A 24,203-nucleotide genomic window follows, 5' to 3' on the forward strand; every position below is an offset into this window, starting at 1 on the left:
GGCTCCTCCCACAAGGAACTCCTGTGGAGGAATGGTCCAAGGTCCACGCCTCAGCTGCAGATCATCTTGCTCGGATGTTGGCATCTCCTACACTAGATACCAAGGAATGATATAAAATAATTATAATTGACATCATTATAGTATTGACAGCAATATAAATAAAATTGATAATGAAAAAAATAAAGAATGCAGACTAGATCCATGAGGTAGATGTCCAATATCTACCAACCTACTACAATTTAAGTAGGAAAAAAAAATTCTTTAACAATAGAACAAATAAACTAGTTGACCATTTAAAATAAAATAATAAAACCACAACCTTATCAGTATCATATACACAGGAATGGAAACAGTAGACTATAAGTAAATTCTCAAATTTTAACCTCAAACAAAGTTAAAGGACAAATAAAAAATCTGGGGAAAAAATTATCACACGAAGGACAGACAGAGGATTAACATCTATAGCATAATAGAGCGCTTCCAATCTACTAAGCAGGAAGTAATCCAAGAGAAAAATGACAAAAAGGACAAAGAATGTGAAAAGGCAAAATTTATAGAAGAACATATCTGAATGAGCAAAATGCTTATAGAAAGATGCTCTAACTCGGTAGCCGTCTGAGAAATGCAAACTAAAGTAACAGTGGACTATTACATTTGTCCAGCTTGTGTAAACAACCGGCGCTCAAGATGATAACACCTACCGATGGCAGGGATATAGGAAAAGAGTACTCACACTACTTTTGAAAATCAAGTTGTTAAAACAATTTTGGAAAGAAATATGGTAGGATATATAAAGTGTATATATGCTTGGACCCAGAAATCCCTTAAGGATATAATTTACAGGAGAAAAGTCAATATAATATAAAAATATTAATATATGTACAATAATGGCTGTTGGAAATAAAGAACTATGGTAAGAAACATGTTGGAAAGAAATATGGTAGCATATATAAAGTGTATATATGCTTGGACCCAGAAACCCCTGGAGAATATAATTTACAAGAGAAAAGTCAATATAATATAAAAATATTAATATACATACAATAATGGCTGTTGGAGCAGTGCTGAGGCTGGCAGAAAGTGAAATGCATACCAATAAAGGAATAGTTGCATAAATTGTCACATTTACACTGTGACAGAAAGAATTTGGGCTGTATTTAAGGTTGGAGGAAATTATGTGAAATGGTGTTCTGTGAAACAAAAAGATGCTGTGGAGCATATGGTATAAAACATTTTTTTAAAATCCCTATATATATGTACGTAGATATCTATATGTAGATATACGTATTGTGTATGTGTGTTATTATTTGGATATGCAGAAAAACTGCAATACAGTAGAACCTCCATAGCTGACCACTTCCTTAAGTTGACCTAATTTTCACAGACAGGCTAGACACCACATGTATGTATCAGTACAGTAGGCCCAGTTCCTTATGTCGGCCACCTCTATATACTGACCAGTTTGTTATAGTCCCTTCATTGGTCAATTTACAGAGTTTCTACTGTAGTCTATGCTAGGCTTTTGGTTGACATGAGTTATTTATAAGAGGCTGATTTGCATGGAAAAGAGGAGAGAGGTAAAGGAACACCAAGAAAATCAAAATAGAAGACTGCTAAAAGAAAGTCAAGTGTGTAATAATTATCACAGTTAAGCATTTATGTAGGAGTCTGTGTGTATGTGTATGTTACACAGAAACTGATATACACAAACAAACAGAAAACACACACATAGTAGCCCTCCATCCACAGCAGATACACTGAGAACCATGGACAGTATCAACCCCTATAGTGTATATATACTATGTTTTTTCCTATACATGCATACCTATGATAAAGTTTAATAAATTAGGCACAGCAAGAGATTAACAATAGCTAGTAATAAAATAGAACAATTACAACAATTCATAACGCTATAATAAAAATTGTGAATGTGGACACTCTATCTCTCCCAAAATACATTATTAAATACCATTCTGTAGAACCTCCATAGTGGATCATGTCCCTACGTTGACCACCTCCTCGTGTTGAACTAATATTTCATAGACTGGATATGCACTACACGTACATAGCACTACATAGGCCTAGTTCCTTATGTTGACCATCTCCACATGTTGATCACTTTTTTATAGTCCCTAGGGTGGTCAACTTACAGAGGCTCTACTATATTTTAGAACTGCAGTTGCTGAACCAAGGAAAGTGAAACCACAGATAAATGGAGACTACTGCATATGTGAATCTAAATAGAGCTGTTCAGTAATTCAGCTTAACAAGAACATGACAGAGCTCTCTTATGAAATTAAATGTTCACTTCTCTTCTCTTAATCCTCATCAGTCCAGCCTCAGAGATCTTGAATTCTAAATGTCCTGCACAATATATCTCAATAGAAACAAATTAATGTTTGTTCTAGAAAAGTAAGCTGACACCACACGCATGAAGGATTTGAAGGACTCACACCTGAGTCCTAGTCCACCACCAGTCACCGTGGTTTTGACTTCTCATCGTCCAGTCTTTCTCTGCTCTACACTGTCAACCCCCGGGGAAGTGTCAATTCTTACTTAACTTCCAAATCCCACCCTCTCTGTTGAGGTTCCTACTTCTCAGTTCTGGACCCGCAACATAGGAGAAGGGGAATATACAAAGAGATGTTTCCAGCTGGCATCTGTATTATGCGTTCCCACAGAATCAACTTTTAAATTGTGATTATAAGTTTTCTAATACTATTTTGTGTTAGAGTTCAGGTAATATTGAGCACTAAAGTAAGTTTTGAGAACTATTCTAGGAGAACACCACCAGCTATAATCTTGTTTGTAGTGGTAAATACAGTATATTTCATGAAAAAAAAACTTTATTAAATTTATGAAATAATTGTACAGTTCACGCACAGATGTTAAATGTCTTGGTGGTGGACTTGGCTTTTATGATTGAGTAGAGTTATTTTCCTTTGATTCTCACTCCTGCCACTGAGATCACCCTGAAGCTCTCTACTAAGTCAAAGCGACCAACCTTCCAAGGTAAAAGAAACTTCTTCAGTCAAGGCTTTGTGCATAGTTGGTTAATATAATTGTTACACTTGTTTTTGCTAAAAGGTTTGCTCTGAGTTTTTGCCAAATGTTTCTAAGCTGAAATAAGAACCACAGATTACAAGAAAGTGGAAAAGAAAGTTAACATATTTTTAGCATCCGCTGTGCACAGTTTAATCATTACAATAACTATGAAGTTGTTTAGTATCAAGTAACAGACTCTGACAAGCTTAAGGAATTTTCTCCTCCAGCACCAAGTAATTTTCTCCTCCAGCACCAAATCTCATAGTTTTTTCTAAACTGGATAATAATTTATTCATTTACCCTTTTACTTAAACATAACACATAAATGAACAGTTCATAAATCACAAGGGTTTGTTGCATTTTCACGAAGTGAACATATCCTATAAAACAAGCCTACAAATCACGAAATTGAAAAATGGAATCTCAGAAGCCACCCCAAGTACACCCTTTCGACTCACTGTGACCTCCTCAAGGGTAGCCACCCTCCTGATTTACCATACTTCTACCATCAGAGTAGTTTAGGTTTTATTACTTTGACTGTTTTTGAACTTTCTACATGTACAATCAGAGAGCAGATAGTCTTTTCTGTCTGGCTCATTTTGTGGCACTGGATTCAGGCAATTCATTGGTTACAATGTAGTATCCCACTGTGGGAGCATACCCAATTTACTTACCCATCCTACTATTAATGGGCACTGGGATGGTTTCCATTTTTTTGCTATTTTGAATAGTACTGCTATGGACATTCTTGTACATACATGTCAGTACACAAACATACACATTTATGTTAGATACACACACACGTAGAAGTAGGAGTGCAATTGCTAGGTTATGAAATTTGTATTAGAAACCTTAAATCCTTGATGTTCTTTTTATCTTCCAGTTTCTTTTTTTGGCTGGGGCTGGGTTTGAACCCACCACCTCCAGCATATGGGGTCGGCGCTCTACTCCTTGAGCCACAGACGCCGCCCCATCTTCCAGTTTCTTAAAGTAATTATACCAATGTATGGGAATTCTCGTTCTATGCCGCCATGCTAACAAAGGCAGTTTTTGAAAACCAAGTTTCTGATTCCCATATCTTTCCTTTTACCCAAACTTTATTTAAAGGTAAGAACTTGGTAACTATTCTCTTTTATAAATTCCATAATTCTTTCTAAGATTTGTATTCTTTGTTCATTAAGTGACTTTCCTTTTTTATACTGGAAAACATATTTGTGCTGAACAGAATTTAGCAGTGTTAGGAGTGTATCAGAGGCCTCGTGTAAATATTTGTCTTCATTGAATCCAGCCTCTTCTATTTTTTCTGCATGGGTAAAAAGAACAGCAGTGTAATTCTTCCAGTCATGTCCCAGAATTTCCTGAAAGAGAGAGAAGTTAAATGGCTATTTGCCTTGAACTATCCCCCACAAAATGAGCAAAGGAGTTACTGTGGTTCAGTTTAGACAGCCAACACATCCAGTTGTCACCTCTATGTTTCTGAAAGCCGGTGTACAGAATAGGAAATGACAATGGGGCCAAGTGTTGTAAGCCAGTGGAGGGAGGGAGTGGGATTTCTGAAAAAGGTCTTAGTGCTGTATTTTACTGTTATAATCTATGATGTGTACACAACCTCAAACCTGCATTTTATCAATATCTGATATGCCATAATTATACTTACAACATTCACTGATGGTTTCTATAATACTTGTCCTTCTAACGGAAACAACCTAACTCTGTCAGAACCACTGAAAAATCCCTTTAAGTCAAAGGACTTTGACCAAGGGAAGTGTCAGAGCTTATATTTTTTTGTAGGAATGCTGCATTCTTATCATCACTAAAAGCATCTACTGGGGATTTAAAATTACATAATCTGGTTCGAGTCTATTGATTAATCATGTGACACGTAATGGAAAAATCTAAGATCAAAATACATTTGGCGATTTGGAACGACTACAAAATATTTCTGTGGTTCTCATCTTCTTCACTTTATATCCTAGAATCAAACACAATCTATCAGATGCCTTTCTCTAATGTGGTTGAAGACATTCCTTTGTTTAGTAATATGTGGAAGTCGGTTATGTAATAAATTCTTGTTTAATTAGTGAAAATAAGCTGATATAAAGCAGAAGCAGCAGCATGTGGTGAACTGTTCATGCAACGTGAAAGGCATTTAGAAATAGCCACTTAAGTTTTTTAATATTTTCAAAGTTCTATGAAATCACGACAACGTGACAGTAAAATTACATTTCCCCCATTCCAAACTGTCCCATTAGCAAAATATTTCCAAAGCCACAACCAGTTGATGATAGCAAGAAAAATATGAAATGCCTAGATATATACATAACTAGAAATATCTAGAACTTCTAATAATCAGAAGAAAAAATAACTATCATTTAGTGCCAGATATTATGCTAATCACTGTACATGCTTTATCTGTTTTGAAGCTTAATATGATTTTTGTGGGAGGTAATATCATTATCTCCATTATCATACAGGGAAATTGACATAGGCAAAATTAGATGCGTTAGTACAAACTCTGATTTAAAATAAATGTTTTGAAAAATTTGAAAAACAGCCCTTGAAGCTATTTTGGAAGTATTGAACAAACACAGGGTTAGTATTTATAATGTTGAGAAATTGAAAAGAAAGAAGAAAAAAGGAGATGAAGAAAGAAAGAGAAGGAAGGAAGGAAAAAAGGAAGGAAAGAAAGAAGAAAGGAAGGAAGGAATCAGGACATGCGGATCTAATATAAATTCAGGGCAGTGCCTGTGGCTCAAAGGAGTAGGGCACCGGCCCCATATGCCAGAGATGGCAGGTTCAAATCCAGCCCCAGCCAAAAACTGTAAAAAAAAAAAAAATTCATAAGAACTGTGAGACAAAATAATTAAAATTAGAAACATCCATGATCATGGTTACCAATTACTGTTCCTGATATGGTTTGGCTTTTATCCGAGTCATTTATTTATACATCCGTCTTTATAACTTGACGGCGGGCTCTTTGCCAGCAAGTTCCATGTCTTTTCTCATCCATCAAAGCTTCTAGCTTGTTCTAATTCTCAATAAATATCTTTTGAATTACTTTAAAATTGATCATTATCTCAAGTAGAAGGTTTAAAGTTTTATTATTTGTTTCAGGTTTTAGTTTTGAAGTTTAATTAATCTTTGGGATACACCATTGTAATTTCCTGTAAAGCTTCTCTTTTGATCTGTGGTTCATTATCACGGATTTGCTTACACCTGCACTTCCTGGTTTGTATTTCAGAGGAGTCTCTCAAGGAATAGATTCAAATTTTTTTTTTCATATCTATTCAAAATTTGTCTAATAATTGCATACTTCTGTTTTTCCTAAAAGTACCTTGTCTCATGAGAATTTTCATTGAAGTTTCAATATCAGAATATTAGGGAATAATTTTTTTGGCCAGGGCCAGCTTTGAACCCACCACCTCTAGTATATGGGGCCAGAGCCTTACTCCTTTGAGCCACAGGTGGTGCCTACAAAATAATTTTTCAAAGAGGCACTTTAATACAATATTCTTATGTGCCTTTAAAACAGAAATTTATTTGCAAAATTTTAATTAACCCAACTTTAAACTATATGAGTCTTGTGTAAATCTAAGTATTCATGCAGTACCAACATTCTATTTTAGTTAATTTTGACAGCAAAATTCATAGACCTCTTCAGAGTTTGCCAAATATTCAGGCATTGCAATGGGTCTCTGTTGAGAGAGGAGTAACAGAGTTGCAAAGTAAATGAACAGTGATGTTGTGAGCTGAAATAGTGTTCTCTTCCAAATTGATGTGTTAAAACCTAACCCCCAGTTCCTGAGAATGTGATCTTATTTGGAAACAGAGCCGTTGCAGGTGTAATTAGTTAAGATAAGATCATTACAGTGAGTCCCTCATCCGTATGATTGGTGTCCTCATAAAACAGGAAAATTTGGACAAAGACCCGTATACCAGGGAGAACATCACGTGAACATGAAAATGGGCACCTGCAAGCCAGGGAGAGAGCCTGGCCCAGACCTTGCCCCCCAGCCCTCAGAAGGAACTGCAGACGTCCAGGCTCCAGAACTGAGGCAGTAAATATCTGTCCTTTAAACCACTCAGTTTGTGCGACATTGTTTCAGTGACCGGAGTAAACTAATAGAAGTGGTTAAAAAAAATTAATGAAGTTCTATATATATTAGACCATGGCTCTAATCTGAGAGTAAGAAGATTTCTGGGTCATTTGCATCAGAATCGCTTGGAAAACTTGCTAAAAATACATCAGAACTTTTGGGGCTGGAGCCTGGGAATTTTTCTTTTCTTTTTTTTTTTTTTTTGAGACAGAGTCTCACTTTGTCACCCTGGGGAAGGGTGCCTGGTGTCATAGCTCATGGCAACCTCAAACTCTTGGGCTCAAGTGATTCTCTTGCCTCAGCCTCCTCAGTAGCTGGGACTACAGGTACCCACCACAACGCCCACTATTTTTAGAGCTGGGGTCTTGCTCCAGCTCAGGCTGTCTCGAACATGTGAGCTCAGGCAATCCATCCACCTGGGCTTCCCAGAGTGCTAGGATTACAGGCGTGAGCCACTGTGCCCTACCTGAGCCTGGGAATTTGAACCTTAAAAAGCACTCCAGGCCAGGGGTAGTAGCTTATGCTTCTAATCCCAACACTTTGACTGGCTGAGGTAAGAGCATTACTTATGGCCAAGAGTTTGAGGCCAGACTGGGCAACAAGTTAAGACTGTCTTTATTCCTTCTGTTACCAGACAAAGAGAGTCCGGCCGCCTATCATTGTCACCTAATCTGTAGACATGGGGACAGGTCCACCAAACTTTGTCAGAAGGCCAGGATTTTGGAGACCAGTGAGAGCAGCCTTTCCAAGACTGTTTTGCTCTTCCATTTCCAAAATCACAGTTTTACACATAAAACTTTAAAGTAAAAATTATGTTAATCTTTATTTTAAACAATAATAATTGGCATAACTCATGACCCATAATAAACAATAATCAGCATTTCTTACGACCTGAAACAACATTCCAATTTGGGAGAGTGAATGGTGGGATCACACCTATGGTGCATAACACAAGGATACGTGTCGGATCTATTAGTATAGAGTATAAAGGTCTTAACACAATAATTAAGTAAACGAGATGAGGTATATATTAACCAGTGTGATGTAAATGCTCCTAATTCTATATGAAATCAGCACATTGTACCCCATCAATGCATTAATGTATACATGATCTGTGTTTATGATTTAATAAAAAAAAAAAATAAAGGTTAGTCTCCTCACTAGATTGCCCTAAACTACTCAAAGCCATTTTTAGGTTAAGGCTGAATTTACAAAACAGCAGGAATGGGAGACATGTGGTGAGGGTCAGGTAGGCCCTAGACCAGCGGTGTAGTATCAGCCCTAGCCTGAAAGACTCCAGCTTATTCTTGCTACATGTGCTCTCACTTCCGCAATATTTGTTGAGGGTCTACTTTGTGCTAGGTATGTTCTACATCAGGGGTCCTCAAACTTTTTAAACAAGGAGCCAGTTCACTGTCCCTCAGACCATAGGAGGGCCAGACTGCAGGCCCGGGATGAGTCGGCTGCTAAGCAGGACAGGCAGTGGTGGCAAAAACACCCGGCGGGCCGGATAAATGTCCTTGGCAGGCCACAGGTGGCCTGCAGGCCGTAGTTTGAGGACGCCTGTTCTACATGGTAGGAATAAAGTAAAGAACAAGACAGATAATATTTTCTGTTTATATCTAGTGGACATTCTTGTGTACTAGCTAAGCTTAGAGCTGAAGGTGGGATGGACAGGAAAAAAATACTTCAATTGTTGTAATTGTAAGTGTTGTGATAGAAATCACGTTGGTGCTATCGAGGTGGACATTTAGCACATTTAGGGGTGGGGGTGGAAAGTGGGAGCAATCCCTCGGTCAGGAAAACGTTCTTGTATGTGATGATGCCCTGAGCTGACTCTTGAAAAACACATAGTAATTAACATGGGGATTAACATAGTCGAGCATGACTGGGAATTGGATAGTATTGGGATTTTATTTCTATACAGGTTAAAGCCATTGATCTGTGATCACTCTTGTCTTTGGAAGTTTATGAAATTAAGAGCCAGACCTGATACTCATCTAGCACACCACTGATGTGGTCAAACTGATCATCAAACATTAAACTGTTTATACACAAGTTAGTGAATAGCTTTTGACCTTAACCCTTTGAATCCCATCTTCAATCTACTCCCCAGATATTTACTGATCGAAGCGTGGAATAATTTTTTTTATTTTTGAGACAAAGTCTCACTTTGTCACCGTTGGTAGAGTGCTGTGGCATCATCATAGCTCAGAGCAACCTCAAACTCTTGGGCTCAAGCAATCCTCTTGCCTCAGCCTCCTGAGTAGCTGGGACTACTTGCACCCACCACAACACTCAGCCAATTTTAGAGATGGGTTCTTGCTCTTGCTCAGGCTGGTCTCCAACTCCTGAACTCAGACGATCTACCCACCTGAACCTCCCAGGGTGCTAGGATTACAGGTGTGAGCTAACGTGCCTGGCCTGTTATTAAATATTTTTGAAATATAGTATCACTACATAAATGTGTATGCTTAATAAAATATTTGTCACGAACAGTCCTCTCTTGTGTTATACATCATAACATATCTCTTGCTAGGTTAGCACTTCATGAAGCAAAAGGTTTAACGTTCACAATATTCCTTTTGTTCTTGGTTTTCTGTATTGTAATATTAACACACTCCCTTTTTGTTTCCACGACACATTTCCTATACTTTTAAACCATACTCTCATTCAAAGAAAATGAATTAAAGCACTTAAGGAGAAAAGATCTGTAAGTTCCACCCCTACTTACAAGTCCGTATGTTCCGCCACTGGGAAGTTTTTACATGTTTATAATTATTTATAAAAGGATGCTCAGATCCTAAACTGTGAGAGAAATTGCACTTTTGAATTACTGCCAAGAACAGATTTAGCTTATAATCTTTAGATTGACTTTTGGCCAGAAAATACTTGAGTATTCGAATGTAGCGTCACTTGGTGTACAGTCATCACATTAGTGGCCAAGCATGTCCTTTATGGACGCAGAGAAAGAATAGTCACAGTTGATTGATACTTCCCACAAAGTATCCAAGAGCAAGATAAGTTAATGTACGTTATCCGGTGTTAATATTTTAAATACAGTACTAGGCTAGATGGAAATTTTACAATCAATCATGAATTGTTTGGTTTCAGAGTGCTAATGGGTATGAGGCCATCTAGTCCTTTTGGGACGACTAGTTAGGAATATAAACTTTGTCTTCCAGGAATTATATTCATTTTCCCAGGACCTCACCAGCCCTGCCCCATTTGTTTGTGGTTGATGAAATCATAGCATCTGGACCTTTTAGGGGGAAACTTAAAAAAAAAGCCAAGTATTACATCAACTGAGAAAAAAATTATCATGGAAAAGGAGGACAATAAGGACCATTTTTTATAGTTTATGCTATTCCCTTTCTCTCATCCCGCTTTAAAGCTCCACGTTTTCCTTTTCAGAGAGCCAGCGCTGCATGATAAGACCTCATTAGATCAAAGTCAAGCAGAGTCAGCCTTAGGGATCATCTGTCCAAACCGCCTCATTTCACAGATGAGGCTATTGAGGCTTTGTGATGTTAAATGGCTTGGCCAAAACCATATAGCTGATTATTGGCAAGCCTGGGCCTGTCACAAAGCTTCCCTGTCTGTCAGGCCCACATTCTTCTCACGAAATTGAGGCTTCTCAGTTTAATCTTACTAAACCAGTGAATTTTTCCCCCCACTATTTTTCTAAATTAATAAAGACATTACTTATCAGACGTAGTTAGAAATCAGGGCCATGTAAAGGTTGATATCACTCTTGCTTTCTTGGGAAGCCTGTCTAGATAAACCCAAAGAAAGTTACTTCTACAGATTTTATGTCCTAATTTCAGGATAAGACATAGATTAACAATAAAATGACAATGACTAGAGCATTTATTGTACCCTTGCCCTGTGCCAATGTCTGAGTTAAACTATTTTCGGCTAACACAGCATTAACCCCAAAGTGAGGTAGACATTGAGTTACTAACATTCGCAGTTTCCCCTTTAAATTTGGGGAAGTTATTTGCTCACGATCATAGAGAAAATCAGTAGCTCACTGGGAACTTGAATACTCCAGAACCCAAGCTCTTAACCTCTATATTACACCATCCACATCTCGTAGTTCCTCGAAATGAGTACTTGTCACAATCTGAATAGTGATTTTAACAAGGAAAATGACAACAACAATAATAGTAACACTTCACCAATTTCTGTGAGTCTCCTGGAAGTAGGCACAAGGCCAACTGTGTGGCATCTATCAGAGCTACTGCTCAGAACTCTAACATAGGGAAAAAGTATCTCATTTTACAAGTGAATTAAAACCAAGAAAGTCTTAGTAATGCTTACGGTTGTATACTTAAAGCAGTGAGGCTTATTTTTAAATTAAATTCTGTCTAAAAATTGAGCCCATGTGGTTTTTTTTCTTTTGTTTCATTTTTTGATAGAGGCCCACTCTATCCCCCGATGTAGAGTGCTGTGCTATCATAGCTCACAGCAAGCTCAAATTCTTAGACTCAGACAATCCTTTTTGCCTCAGCCTCCCTATGCCCAGCTACCTTTTTTTTTTTTTTAAGTAGAGATGGGGGTCTCAGTCTTGCTGAGGCTGGTTTTAAACTCCTGAGCTCAAGTGATCCATCTGCCTCCGTCTCCCAAACTGCTAGGATTACACAGGCATGAGCCACCAGGTCCAGCTAAGCCCATGATTTTTGTTTCATATTTTCAGGCCCTGCCTTGGCCTTTCTGAGGCTTTTCCATACACACTCTGCAGCATGAGTTGTTGATTATAAAACTGCCCATTTATACACAGTAATAACATGTAACACCATAGTATGGGAAAGAGCACGGACTTCAGTCAATTCCTGGTTTAGTTCCTAATGCAGCTGGGCTGCACACTGCTCCCTTCCCTGTCTTTATTATATCTTCTCTGATCCATTATCTGTGGATTTTAATTTTTTTTACATTCGAATGACATTCCAGATAAAATTCAAATGGATCTTTCCTTTTATTTCCCAATTTGGAGGAGATGACTCATGAATATCCCATCTTTTTGCTGTGAGTTAATAAAAGCTTAACACAAAGAAAAGGGGATCACTTGGGGGGAAGTGTTGGCCATGGTCACAGCTGCCAGTGTATAACCTCTCTGCAAAATATTGGAGTACAAATTGGAAGAGGCAGCGAAAGAGACAACAGGGAGGCCCAGGAAGAAAGAGGCAGCGTCTCTGGCGCTGGACTTACAGACGCTGGCCATGGCAGGCATTAGTGCCCCCCTAAAAAGGGAGAAAGTAAGAGAGAGAAGGCAGACACCCCATTCTCCAATTTGCATCATCCAAGAAGAAAAAGAAATGCAGGGTGTGCCTGAAACTGAAGACTTAAGGGCGTCTGGTCCTTCCTAACAGCTGCTGGGCCTGTTGAATATTCAGACATTCTGCAGAGGCTTCCAGTCTGTGAGCAGCTGGTCGCCCCTAGTATCTGAGGCACCTGCAGGAAGAAGGTTGTAAACAGGTGGCCTGGGCTTGGGTGACCAGCAACCGAGGGGAGGTCTGCAAGGCCTCCCACAGGTCACAGGCCACCTGAGGATGGCTAAGTCTTGGCTGCTGAGTTTTCTTGGGACACAGAAGTTATTTATTCTGCGGAAAAAAAAAAACAAAAACCAAAACTATTCTGGATCTGTGCTTTGCCCCATCCCCTCTCTGTCTTCAACTCCTGAATTAGATGCTGATTTAGAGAAAGCTAAACAGGAGAAGCTATTTGCCAGATAAGCTATACGCCAGCTGTAAGAGGAGAAGCTATACACCAGATATTGTTTTTTGTTTGTTTGTTTGTTTGCTTGAGGTTTTTTTTGAGACAAACTCTCACTATGTCACCTTTGGTAGAGTGCCATGGTGTCACAGCTCATAGCAACCTCAAACTCTTCGGCTTAAGCAATTCTCTTGCCTCAGCCTCCCAAGTAGCTGGGACTACAGGCACCCGCCACAATGCCTGTTATTTTGTTGTTGTTGTGTCATTGTTGTTTAGCAGGCCTGGGCTGGGTTCCAACCCACCAGCCCTGGTGTATGTGGCCGGCATCCTAACCACTGAGCTACAGGCACTGCCCAGATACTCAAAGATCAGAAAAGTGTATAAGTCAAATTCACTCATATATAAAAAGAGGGGTGGGAATTACAACATTGTCCTGATCCTAAAACTAGAAAAATCAATTTTCAAAATGTATTCATTTACAATATCTTTTGGGGCTCAGCATAAGTCCATCGTAGAGAAAAATCCTGGGACAAGGAGAGAGTCAGAGTAACTTTTGAGAAATAGTTGTTTAGTACTTACTGAATTACATCCATCTATAGCTTAAGATAAATGTTTATTTAATGATAGCTTTAAATAAATTTTTAAAAACCATCTAAAAATTATACTGACGTAGTGGACACAAGTTTCTCACTACTTGATTTCTTCCAGAAACCTTGTTTGAAATGCAACTTTGATTTATGGGGGAGGTATATGGGTTTCCTTAGAGTCCTTATTGTTCGTTAACTGCCATCACCTCTTCTTCTTTACCTCCGTATTGCATGTCCTTATTTTTTAGGAATTGGATGATGAGGATTATTTTTTATGTTCTTGTCACCCTATTTTTTCCCGCCAGTTTCTTGTGATTACACACATGGCCCCCTTTTTTTTCATTCTTAGAAACATGTGTAATTACTGAAAAACCAAATGTGTGCCTGTCATTTAGAATTATCTTATGTCTTTACTAGTTAAAGGGAAAAAACCCTTCATGAAAGCAAAGTATCCTATCTTTCTGAATGTTGCAGGGTTTACATCAGCATGGTCTGAGATGGGACCAAAAGATCAGTTGCATTTATTACGAGTCCTTCTTGAAGGGAAAATGTCTGCCCTCTATTCTCTGTGTAGTTGACCTGTGGAGCTTCCAGTAGATACGGCTTCTCTGAGCTCAGTAACTCAGTGAGGCTCCTAACGGATACTAGAGAAGTCCAGCAGTTAGATTGGGGTAGACTCAAGCCTAGAGAGTCAAGACATTGAATAGAATGGAGCAGCTCAATGAATGGTTTCCAGGAGCTATTGGCAATAATCCCTGTGGGGCTTCCTCCTCTCTCCCTCCCAACACACCTATCGCTCCCTCCATTTCCTGGCTGTAGCCACATCCAGTACCTCTCCCTTTACCCAGCCCCTCTCCTAGACTGACCGAATAAGACCTGCAATGAATAAACAAATAAACAGACAGATAGAGAGAGACCACTAGGGAAAGGTGGCGTATGTTATTATATTGACACTCAACCTGAACTCCCTGGGGTCTTGTCATGGCTGGAATGGTGGAGTCACTTCAGCGGTAGACAATGACACAAGCAAAGCGTCTCAAATTTCTGCTTTCTTTCCTGTAACTAATGCACAGCTCTCCCTTGGATGTTTACCATCATGTAAGTTATACAGGCCCCTCCGGCACTTTACACTACTCCGGTACTTCATGCCCTGTCTTCTTGTTTGTCTGCCTCTTCTCGACGGCAAGCTTTCTGAAGGCAGGGTTTGTGTCTCTCTCAGTCATTAAATACTGCACAGATGCTCAACAGAGCATTCAGTGGCCAAATCAGTGACCCAACACCCATTTGTTGGTGAACTCTAAGAGACTGTCCCTTTGACAGTGAATGGATCCCAGTCAGTGTTTGAGTTCAGTGGTTCTGAAATGGGACTGCTTTAACCTCAAAGTTTAGTATCTCAATTTCTCATGACCCTGTTATAAAATGACTGTTTGAATTCCTGTAAAGAAAATTGTAAAAATGACTCCTGGGGAAAATCAAGGAATTTCTACTAACCATTCCTATGTGGCCAATACTTCTTGGTTTAAACTCCTCTTTTAACTAGATTTGCATGGTTCTTTATTACTGATCTCCAAATGGGAATAATGGCAGCAGCATAATTTCATCTTTGTATTACCTGGATCATCTGGACTGGGTAAGCTGCTTCCTGTCCACAGAAAGGCACGTCTGCTCTCTGAACTAGCAATGCAAGATGGAGACCCTCTTGCCCAAAGTGACGTGCCAGAGCGTCGCTAACCTCCTGTTTCACATGCTTCTCACTCAGCCTGCTGTGTGGATAACCTGGAGTGTCCAGCACCTGGACCTGCAGGGTTACCTCTTGACCCCTTCGGCGAATGAATCCATGGAGATGACAGCTGCGTCCCAGGCTGCAGTCTTGGGTCACAGAGCACGGAGCAAAGCCGCTGTAGAAGTCAGTGCTTCCCAGCAGAATGTTCCCAGCAGAACTTTTCCCGCTCTGAGTCATGCCAAAGAGGGCCAGGTTGATGATCAGCTTGTTGGCGTCTGTCATGGCTGCGGGTAAACAAAGGCTGTTAGGCTGCCACGTTCCCTCTGTTTGAGGCTGCTTGCCTGCTTAGACTGGCTTTCCCTTCCTTCATAGTGTCTAAACAAAGCAAGGAGGGGTGAATGCTCCACTAAGGAGGAGACACCCCAATGAAAGAAGGAAGTGCTGAAATAATATCGATGGTTTACGGTGGGAAGGGAGAGAGAAGTCAAATACAGATAAGACGAGGAGGAGGAAGCCATAAATGCAGGAGAAAGAGAAAACCTCCAATTACATGAAGATCATATACACCAGGCTTAGGAGAAATGTGTTAAGGAATCCACATGGCAGGTGAGTGGGTTTAGGAATGGGCCTTGAGGTTCCTGAGCTCGGGGACAAAGCTAACAGCACTACTTGAACATTACTCACTGTGGAGAAGTAGGAACAGGACAGGGGAACAAGCAGACCTGCTTGTCTTTTTAACAACATCCCCCCTCTTCTGCCCTCCCTACCCCCTGGATGCACAGTGGCATCTGTAAGAAATCATCCTTCCTGATTTCCTGGATGCTTCTTTCCTACAAAGTAAGAATAATGTTAAAGAAGACTTCTGTTTCTGTTTACCAAATATGTTTTTACAATCAGGCAACATTCTGATGAAAATGAAAACTAATTAATAAATCACTTCCATGGTCTAGCACTATAAAGTTTTGGCTTTTTTCTTTCTTTTTTTTTTTTTAGAGACAGAGTCTTACTCTGTCACCCTCTGTAGAGTGCTGTGGCTTAGGCAATTCTCTTGCCTCAGCCTCCTGAGTAGCTGGGACTACAGGTGCCAGCCACAAAAAGTTTTGGCTTTTTAATTGAGAAGTAAGCCCACCAAACTGACACTTCTCAGTTGAGTTAGGAGGGAGGAGAATCTTAGGAGAGTCGACTCCATTTATAATCCTTGTAAAGTGTGGTTGCTCTTTTGTACAGAACGTAAGCCCCTTGTGAGATTTTAAGGTCATCAAACATTTTCACTAGATTGATAAATTTGGCCAATTGTTGCTCAATCTGCTGATTTAGAAATAGAGACATTTCAGTATTGCCTATTGATTATTTTTACTCATTACTTGTGTATGTAACTCTATTATATAGTTTTAAGTACCCCAGAACTTTCCTGTCCTCTGATGTCCCTCGCTCTAATATCCCCAGACACTCTTGTGAACACCTTCAAAGAGCCTCACACCACCATAAAAATGGGACTCATTTTGGAGGTCCCTCAATTTTGTACCACCTCGCTCAGCTCATTCAGCCGTAGCTACTGTATGGGGATTTGGTCAACTTCTTATGCTCTTTAATCACAAGTATTGTCTTTTTTAAAAAATTCATTATGCAATCCTCATCAGTTTGCTGTATATCACTTACCTTTTCCAGTCTTGAAACTGCTCGCTCCACACAGACTTCCCTTGGGGTTGTACAGTTGTTCTTTGGTATGAACTTCAGTCTTCTGACAGTGTTACTGTACCACTCGGAGACTGATACTGTATGTATTTTCTGTAGTTAATCTGTTACCAGACATCCTCTTTATAAATGATTAGTCATCTTCTTCTAATCAGCCCTGACTTTTGTATGTCACCTCACGGGCTTGTAATTTTACAGGGACAGACTTATACTTTTCATAGAGACTTCCTGAAACTTCTATTTTTAGAATTTAATTCTTTGACTTAGACTTCCTGAAACTTCTATTTTTAGAATTTAATTCTTTGACTTAGACTTCCTGAAACGTCTATTTTTAGAATTTAATTCTTTGACTTAATAGGGAGCAATTTATCTGTAGCATAAAGAAATGCCCGACTGGTAAGCGTTAAACAGAAACTAGATATTCTATAGCAATGGTTATATATTTTAAAATTTTTAATTGGTGAAATGACTACTACTGCATGAAAACTGTCAATAAATAGGTATGCAATGTCTGTACAATAATTAGATACTACATCACAATGGCATTTAGACATTTTTAAGAAAGTTCCAAATTTTGTAAGAAACTATTCTATTTCTCTATAATAAAAATTTATTTTCTTATGTTAATAATGAAAGAATTAGTATGATAATATCGGCATGGGCAGTTTTCATATCAATTAATGAAGGCATATTTAAGGAAAGGAGTAAAATTAACTATAACTTGAAATTGAATAATTTTTTTCTTAAAAACTTGGGTTTTGTTTTGTTGTTAAAAGCTCAAATTTTTAAAATTCAAAAATAAAGCTCAAAAAAGCTTTATTTTTTTTTCCATATCTTAGTATATATAACCCACACTTTCCAGAATACGTTTTTAATGTGCTATGATGTAGAAACCTTAGGGTGCTTATATTCTGGTTCATCTTTTCTTGTATCTCTGAAAAAGTCTATGAAGTATGCATTTGGGGGAAGGGAACTTGGAGACACCTGGAATGCCTTATGACTTCAGGAGAGCTGAAAAGTCTTCTTCCTATGTGGCTATGACAAAGACAACGTTAACTGGCTTCATTCATCTGACAAGCACCCTGGCTTTCTTGAATGAAGCAAAAAGAACCTCCTGTAGGTGGCAGCAGCAACCTGCTTCCTAAGAACTGATTTTGAATTAGAGCTTCTTTTAATTTCCTTCTTCAAACTATAAACTTCAACTCTCTGTATCAACACATATTTTGCGTAGGGTTTTTTGAGGAAGGGCAAAGACAAACCTTCCTTCCTATGTTCCTTTTAAAATGTAGCAAGTGTACGTGCAAGTTAATTTTCTAAATACTACTCTTCAAGCGCTATATTTCAAAATCGTAGTGGAGTGTTTAAAAAATAAAGTTCAAAGTTTATAATCATAAGTTCTAATGAGATTATACAATTTTTAGATAATTTTTTACAAGTCTAATAGGAGTTGTATATTGGAGTCAACTTAGAGGTCTTATACAGCAACGATTTATTAACAGTAGATGATGTTGAAAGATTGATTATAAATTCTTTTTTGAATCAGAGTGAAAGAACAATTTGAAAAATTACCTTCTCACTGATTTGGCTAAATATAATGTAGTAGGGATAAAAATGTATTATCCTTTAATAGCTGATTCTAGAAAGGAAATTGAGACAATAGTTTGATTAGCTGCTTTAGGTAGAAAGAAGATCCCAAGAATATGAGCTTAATTCACAAAAAAGTACTTTAATATCCAATCTGCTGGTTATGGGGGAAGAATCAAGAAATGAGTAGGGAAGATACTGGTATAAAAGGAGGTAGAGAGAGAGGAAGATTTGGAGAAGGAGGAAGGGAGGGAGAGAGAATAAGAATGATAACATTTTAGTAGGACAGGAAGCTAGATCTCAGTTTTGGAAATAAAAATGGCTAGAGGATTATTTTAACACAGTGGTTCTCAACCTTCCTAATGCCACGACCCTTTAACACAGTTCATCATGTTGTGGTGACCCCCAATCATAAAATTATTTTCATTGCTACTTCATAATTGAAATTTTACTACCGTTATAAATCATAATGTAAATATCTGATATGCAGAATGGTCTTAGGCAACCCCTGTGAAAGGGTCATTTGACCCCCAAAGGGGTCATGATCCTCAGGATGAGAACCTCGTTTTAACAGAAATGGCTAGTGTTCAGTTTCAAGTTCTTTACATTTCTGAGATGTTAAGTTAGCCACATTCACAATTTTCTTACGTGAAGAAAATTTTGTATTTTTGTATCGTTTGTACTTTGTATTTTTGTTTTGCTTTTGGTATTTGTTTCACATTTTAGTTTTTAAATTTTATTTTGACAAAAATTAGTGGAAAGGTATGAGGCCTGCCCCCAAGTTAGCATAGGATGGGGACCATACGAGTTGAAGATTATAGATGACATCTGAATTGAAGTAGTTCAGAAGAGGCAGGAGGCTGATGCTAGAAGTTCCCTAAGAACTTAACGATTTTATTTCAAATTATATATATGTAGAGAGAGAGGGAGAAATACACATGTGTATGCATACATATATTCACATATATATTTCTGTGTTTGTGTGATATGCAGTAGAACCTCCATAATTGGCCACCTCCCTATCTATGTTGACCACTTCCTTAACTTAACCCAATTTTCAGAGACCAGGCCTGTACCACATATACACGTCAGTATAGTTGACCTAGTTCCTTGTGTAGACCACCTCCATATGTTGACCAGTTTGTTACAGTCCCTTTGGTGTTAACTTACAGAGGTTCTACTGTATATTAATATAGTATATATGTATGTGTATTATTTATAGTTTGTCTCCATATTTAGTAAAATTATATCTCTATATGCAAAGTTTTATTATAAGCAGCTCTTGACTTACAGAATTTATTTTTTAACTTACAGCATTTGATTATAAGGTACTCTCACAGTTTTAGACAAATTCTAATTTTCACTGGTTTGAATGTGCACATCTTGCTTTGTTGATTTTCTCTGTATAATAAGAATTTTAGCGTATTGACCAGATTGTGTGTTTATGATGACTAAATGGCTCTAAGCTTGGCCAACCCTGCATCAAGTTGAGAGAACATCAACAATCTGGTGGAGGTTAGTGGACTCTTGATTCACTCAACTCGAGCTGGGTTTAGAAGTGGGGATGAAATCTCACCATTGGAAATTTTGGGACACTGATCAGCAGTTTAAATTTGGTGGACAGATGGTCTTAATTTGAATGCACTTGAAGATTCTTGGAAAACTGAAGAATGTCCATGCATGGACAGAAATATTTATGGGAAGAGAAGTCTTCAGTACAAACTTGGTTGGTTTCATGTATTAAAGATTCTACCAGTCACATCCCCATAAAAGAATATCTGTGATGATTTGTTTAGTTTTGTTATTGTTGCTTGCTTGCTTAGCTCTATTCTTAGTATTTCTGCATTTTTTTTCAGATTATAAATATAATGAGTGTTTTTTAAAGAATTTGAAAATGCAAAAGAGAACAAAGATGAAAATAGAATCACTTTTAAACCTATATTTCCTGGGGACCATGAGACAGTGGCTCCTTTGGGGACTGACATAGTAGGTACGTTTCTTTTTTCAATGTATGCCCCTGTTTACCTGTCTTCTTTAATAATCACAATTAGTACACAATAAATGAGAAGTATTAATAGTGAGAGTATATTAGATTAGGTTTTATATACTTAATTATAAATGTTTTCTTTGTATGTGTGTGAATGCACAATTAACTTTGGCATTTCTATAGGCTGAAATGGATTTCCATGAATATAAGCTAATTTATAACCTGGTATCTTGAGGACATCAAGATTTGATTTATGATGACTAAACTTTTGGCTACCAATTCTGAGTCAATTAACTTGAAAACTGAGAATCAGGTATACTCACATTATTATTATTTACAATTATAATATAGTGAGTCATTATATAAACATGTCATTATTGAAGAAATGACTATAATCTTAAAGTAAGAGAAAAGTCAGTAGATTTCTAAATGTACTTACTAAAGGAAAATAGGATGTTGAGAAAAACTCTTCTGAAAAATAAATGTGTGTAATTCAGGTTCTCAAAATTTGAGATCTCACCAGGTGTAGAGGCTCATGTCCTCTAGGAGGCTGAGGCAGGAGGATCACTTGAGCCCAGGAGTTTCAGACTGTGCTGGGCAACAAAGTAAGACCCCCATCTTTAAAATAAAATAAAATAAAATAGCTGGGTGTAGTGACATGAATCTGTAGCCCTAGATACTTGGGAGGCTGAGGAAGGAGGGTCTCCTGAGCCCAGGAGTTCAAGTTGAAGTGAGTTATTATTGCACCACTGTACTCCAACCTGAGCAACAGAGCCAGACTGGGGGGTGGGGAGAGAGAGAGAAAGAGAAAGAGAGAGAAGGAGGAGAAGAAGAAGAAGAAGAAGAAGAAGAAGAAGAAGAAGAAGAAGAAGAAGAAGAAGAAATATAACAGAGTTTCCAATTCTTATTCTTGAAACATTTCTGCTAAATCCTGTTACCCATTACCCTAATTTAGATCATCTTTGATAAAAGACCTTCCTTTCTTATTCACTCTAGAGAGATAAGATAACGTGATATAACATTGAACATCATCAAAAATATATTCATAAAAATAATTTTACATATCAAAGATTTTAGACATTTTGGTCTTCTAACCTAGGAAATAACATATTCAATCCATATGTATAAATTTATTTTATTAGCCAAACACACAGAGGCAGAGGGTCTCATAATCTTTAAAAAAAACTATTAAGCCCTCAATACCTGAACCCAGAGACTCGGCTGGTTTCAATTTCTTAGAGACTCTAGTTATCTCACATATATGATTCAATTTGAAACACTTTTATGTTATAAATGTTTCTAGTTATATCCTAGAAGAAATAGATGCTTCCCTTATCACAATACAAAACATTATAACTTTCATAGACATAGTATTTAGAAATAAAGTAACAAACACAGGTAACAGATGTCACCTTCAATTCATTCTAAACTTGTTCTCAGAATCTTTCTTTTTATGGTAAATACTGTTCTTTAGCAAAGGAATTAATAATCTCAAGTCAAGAAGAGTAGATCTTTACAAAAATAACTGTAATTTACCTAATAAATCTATACCCTTCCTAGAATACTTAGTCTTTCTTTTCCTAGCAAAAGCTGTTGATAGGGACTAACATCTCAGATATTGTCAGCAGAATTGTTGATACCAAAATATCTGAGACATGAAGACCAATAAATGAGACTTTTGATTTGCTGTAGAAATGTCAGAAAACCCTCTAACTCCTTTATTGCCTTTCTATGCAACATGAGGTTAGGTAGGGGTTTGTGTGTGTGTGTTGCTTGCACGGTGATGAACTATAACCATAAATGTAGCTATGGAAAAGAATCCATCATGACAACATGACAATTTTATTAGGCTCCTTCCAGAGAGTGTCAGTTACACAGTTGCTACAGTTACTAGTATAAAATTCAAGTCTTGACTGTTCAGGGCGTAAAGTATTGGATGACACGGCAGCCTTTAGTTTGTTTTAAAAGATAAAATGACAACAGAGCCCTAAGTGCACTTTGTGGCCTAAAACAACAATCCGAGCTTTCCAGATTCCTCACAATATATCTGCACGTGTTGAGGAGTAACTGAGGCACTGAGAGAAGGAGAGTGGAGTGAGTGTCAGCCTTGGTAATTTTCTATGCAATGCAGATTCCCTAAGGACACAGCAAAAAAAGAAAGGTAATTAGCATGACGCAGAAAAGGGAAGGTCAGTGTTGTGTTAGTGGGTGTGCGTGCGCGCAGTACTACACACGAGTTACGTGTACCGTGACAGGGAACCAGGACTTCTGCAGCACTCCCTGTACCAGGCACTGTTCTGATATATATCAACTCACACGGTCCTCTGAGATGGGGTGGGCAGTATTATTAACCCCACTTTAGAAGACACACATGCACAGAGAGGTTAAGTAACTGGCTCATGGTCACACAATTGGTAAGTTGCAGAGCTGGAGTCACACGTTTTTCCCCCACGGTGTAGTGTTGACACACATCTGTTTAACCAGTCCAGCTGCAGCACTTGGCCAGAACTACAGGGTTGTGTGCCAGAGTGTACAGAACGGGGAAGGGCAGGTTGGAAAAAGGAAAGGGCACGTGGCGGGTACAATTTATCAGTACTGCATTTGTAAACGAGTACTTCTGTTATGCCTCTTTCTTCCAAAATGTTTGGGGAAGCATTTAAAATATAAAATCAAGAAATGATGGATTTTCTAAAGGAAGCGTTTAAGTTGTCCGACCGAAGTTAGCTCACCTTTGGCAGTAACACACTTCGCTTCTGTGTTGGGTCCTTTCTTGTTGATGTGGGCTCCCTTAACCACACAGACTCCCAAATAGCAACAGCAATGATAACAATAGTAAGAACTACACTCTGTGGGGCAATTTCTTCTTGGGGGAGGCATGTGCTAAGTGCTTTACGTGAATTGTTTTTGTGTAGCCCTCAAAACAAGTCTGTGTTGTAAGCACAATCACTGTCATTTTCCAGATGAGAAAACTCAGGCTTAGGATAAGAATACTCCTCAGTGACAGAGCTTGGAAGTAGCAGAATGGGACTCTAACCTAGATCTACCTCCATCCAGAGACCACATGCTTACTCACGATACAATAAAATGGAAATACATACAAGAGCAAAACGTTACATGCTTTGCAAATGTCTTTTGCTTTGTTCTGCTTAATTCTGATCATAGCCAGAAATGACTGTATATTTAACTGCATCATTAAAATCCTACGCTGACCTGGTATGGTACCTCCGTGATCATGACCTTGCACGGCACATCACATCTTGCTTGTCAGCCAAATCTCCATAGAAATTAACAAGTGTGATTTAAAAGTCAGAGGCTGAACAAGCAAGAGAGTGGGTGGTAGTTTTTCCGAATGGTTTTCAGGTGCTCACCACATGCGCTAAGCGCAAAAAAGACAAATGGTAAGGTCAATACGTTGTGTGGTCTGTGAAAGATGAGGTCAGAAACACAAGACCGTGGTGGTAAATTTTGAAAAAGAGACACATGATATTCACATATTTCCTAAAAGGTGAAATTAAATAGGTCTGGATGAGAGCCACTATCTGTGCCAAGCATGATTATATGAAATTGAAGTCATTGCTTTACAATATTGCTATAAAATTGCTGGGCTAAAAAACAGCTTGCAGGCCCAGAGTATTCGGAGACAATCATCTGAAACGCATTGTTGTAAGCTCAGATGTCGTGGAAGAGTTGAATTTGGACTTCTGGCTGATTTAGGAAGGTAGATAGGATATTACACAATGGAATAAAGATCATTTTTATATAGCCCAATT

General features: G+C 38.2%; 1 protein-coding gene across 1 annotated transcript; it reads right to left on the minus strand.

Moving 5' to 3' along the window:
* Positions 1-4,142: 4,142 nt before the first annotated feature.
* GIMD1 (GIMAP family P-loop NTPase domain containing 1) lies at positions 4,143-15,449 on the minus strand. The gene is made up of 2 exons (XM_003796341.1): positions 15,057-15,449; positions 4,143-4,403 (listed from the first exon to the last, which is right to left on the minus strand). The coding sequence occupies exons 1-2, from the start codon at positions 15,447-15,449 to the stop codon at positions 4,143-4,145; spliced, it is 654 nt and encodes a 217-aa protein (XP_003796389.1).
* Positions 15,450-24,203: the final 8,754 nt, after the last annotated feature.

This window comes from Otolemur garnettii, unplaced genomic scaffold (genome assembly GCF_000181295.1).
Source record: "Otolemur garnettii isolate 467f Iridium unplaced genomic scaffold, OtoGar3 scaffold00103, whole genome shotgun sequence".
In the NCBI taxonomy this organism is placed as follows: domain Eukaryota; kingdom Metazoa; phylum Chordata; class Mammalia; order Primates; family Galagidae; genus Otolemur; species Otolemur garnettii.

Excerpts from the sequence above, each read along its gene's own strand:
- GIMD1 (XM_003796341.1), bottom strand. The coding sequence starts at position 15,449 with ATGACAGACGCCAACAAGCTGATCATCAACCTGGCCCTCTTTGGCATG. Across the intron at positions 4,404-15,056 it reads ACCCAGTCCAGATGATCCAG|GAAATTCTGGGACATGACTG; the intron begins GTAATACAAAGA and ends TCTCTCTTTCAG.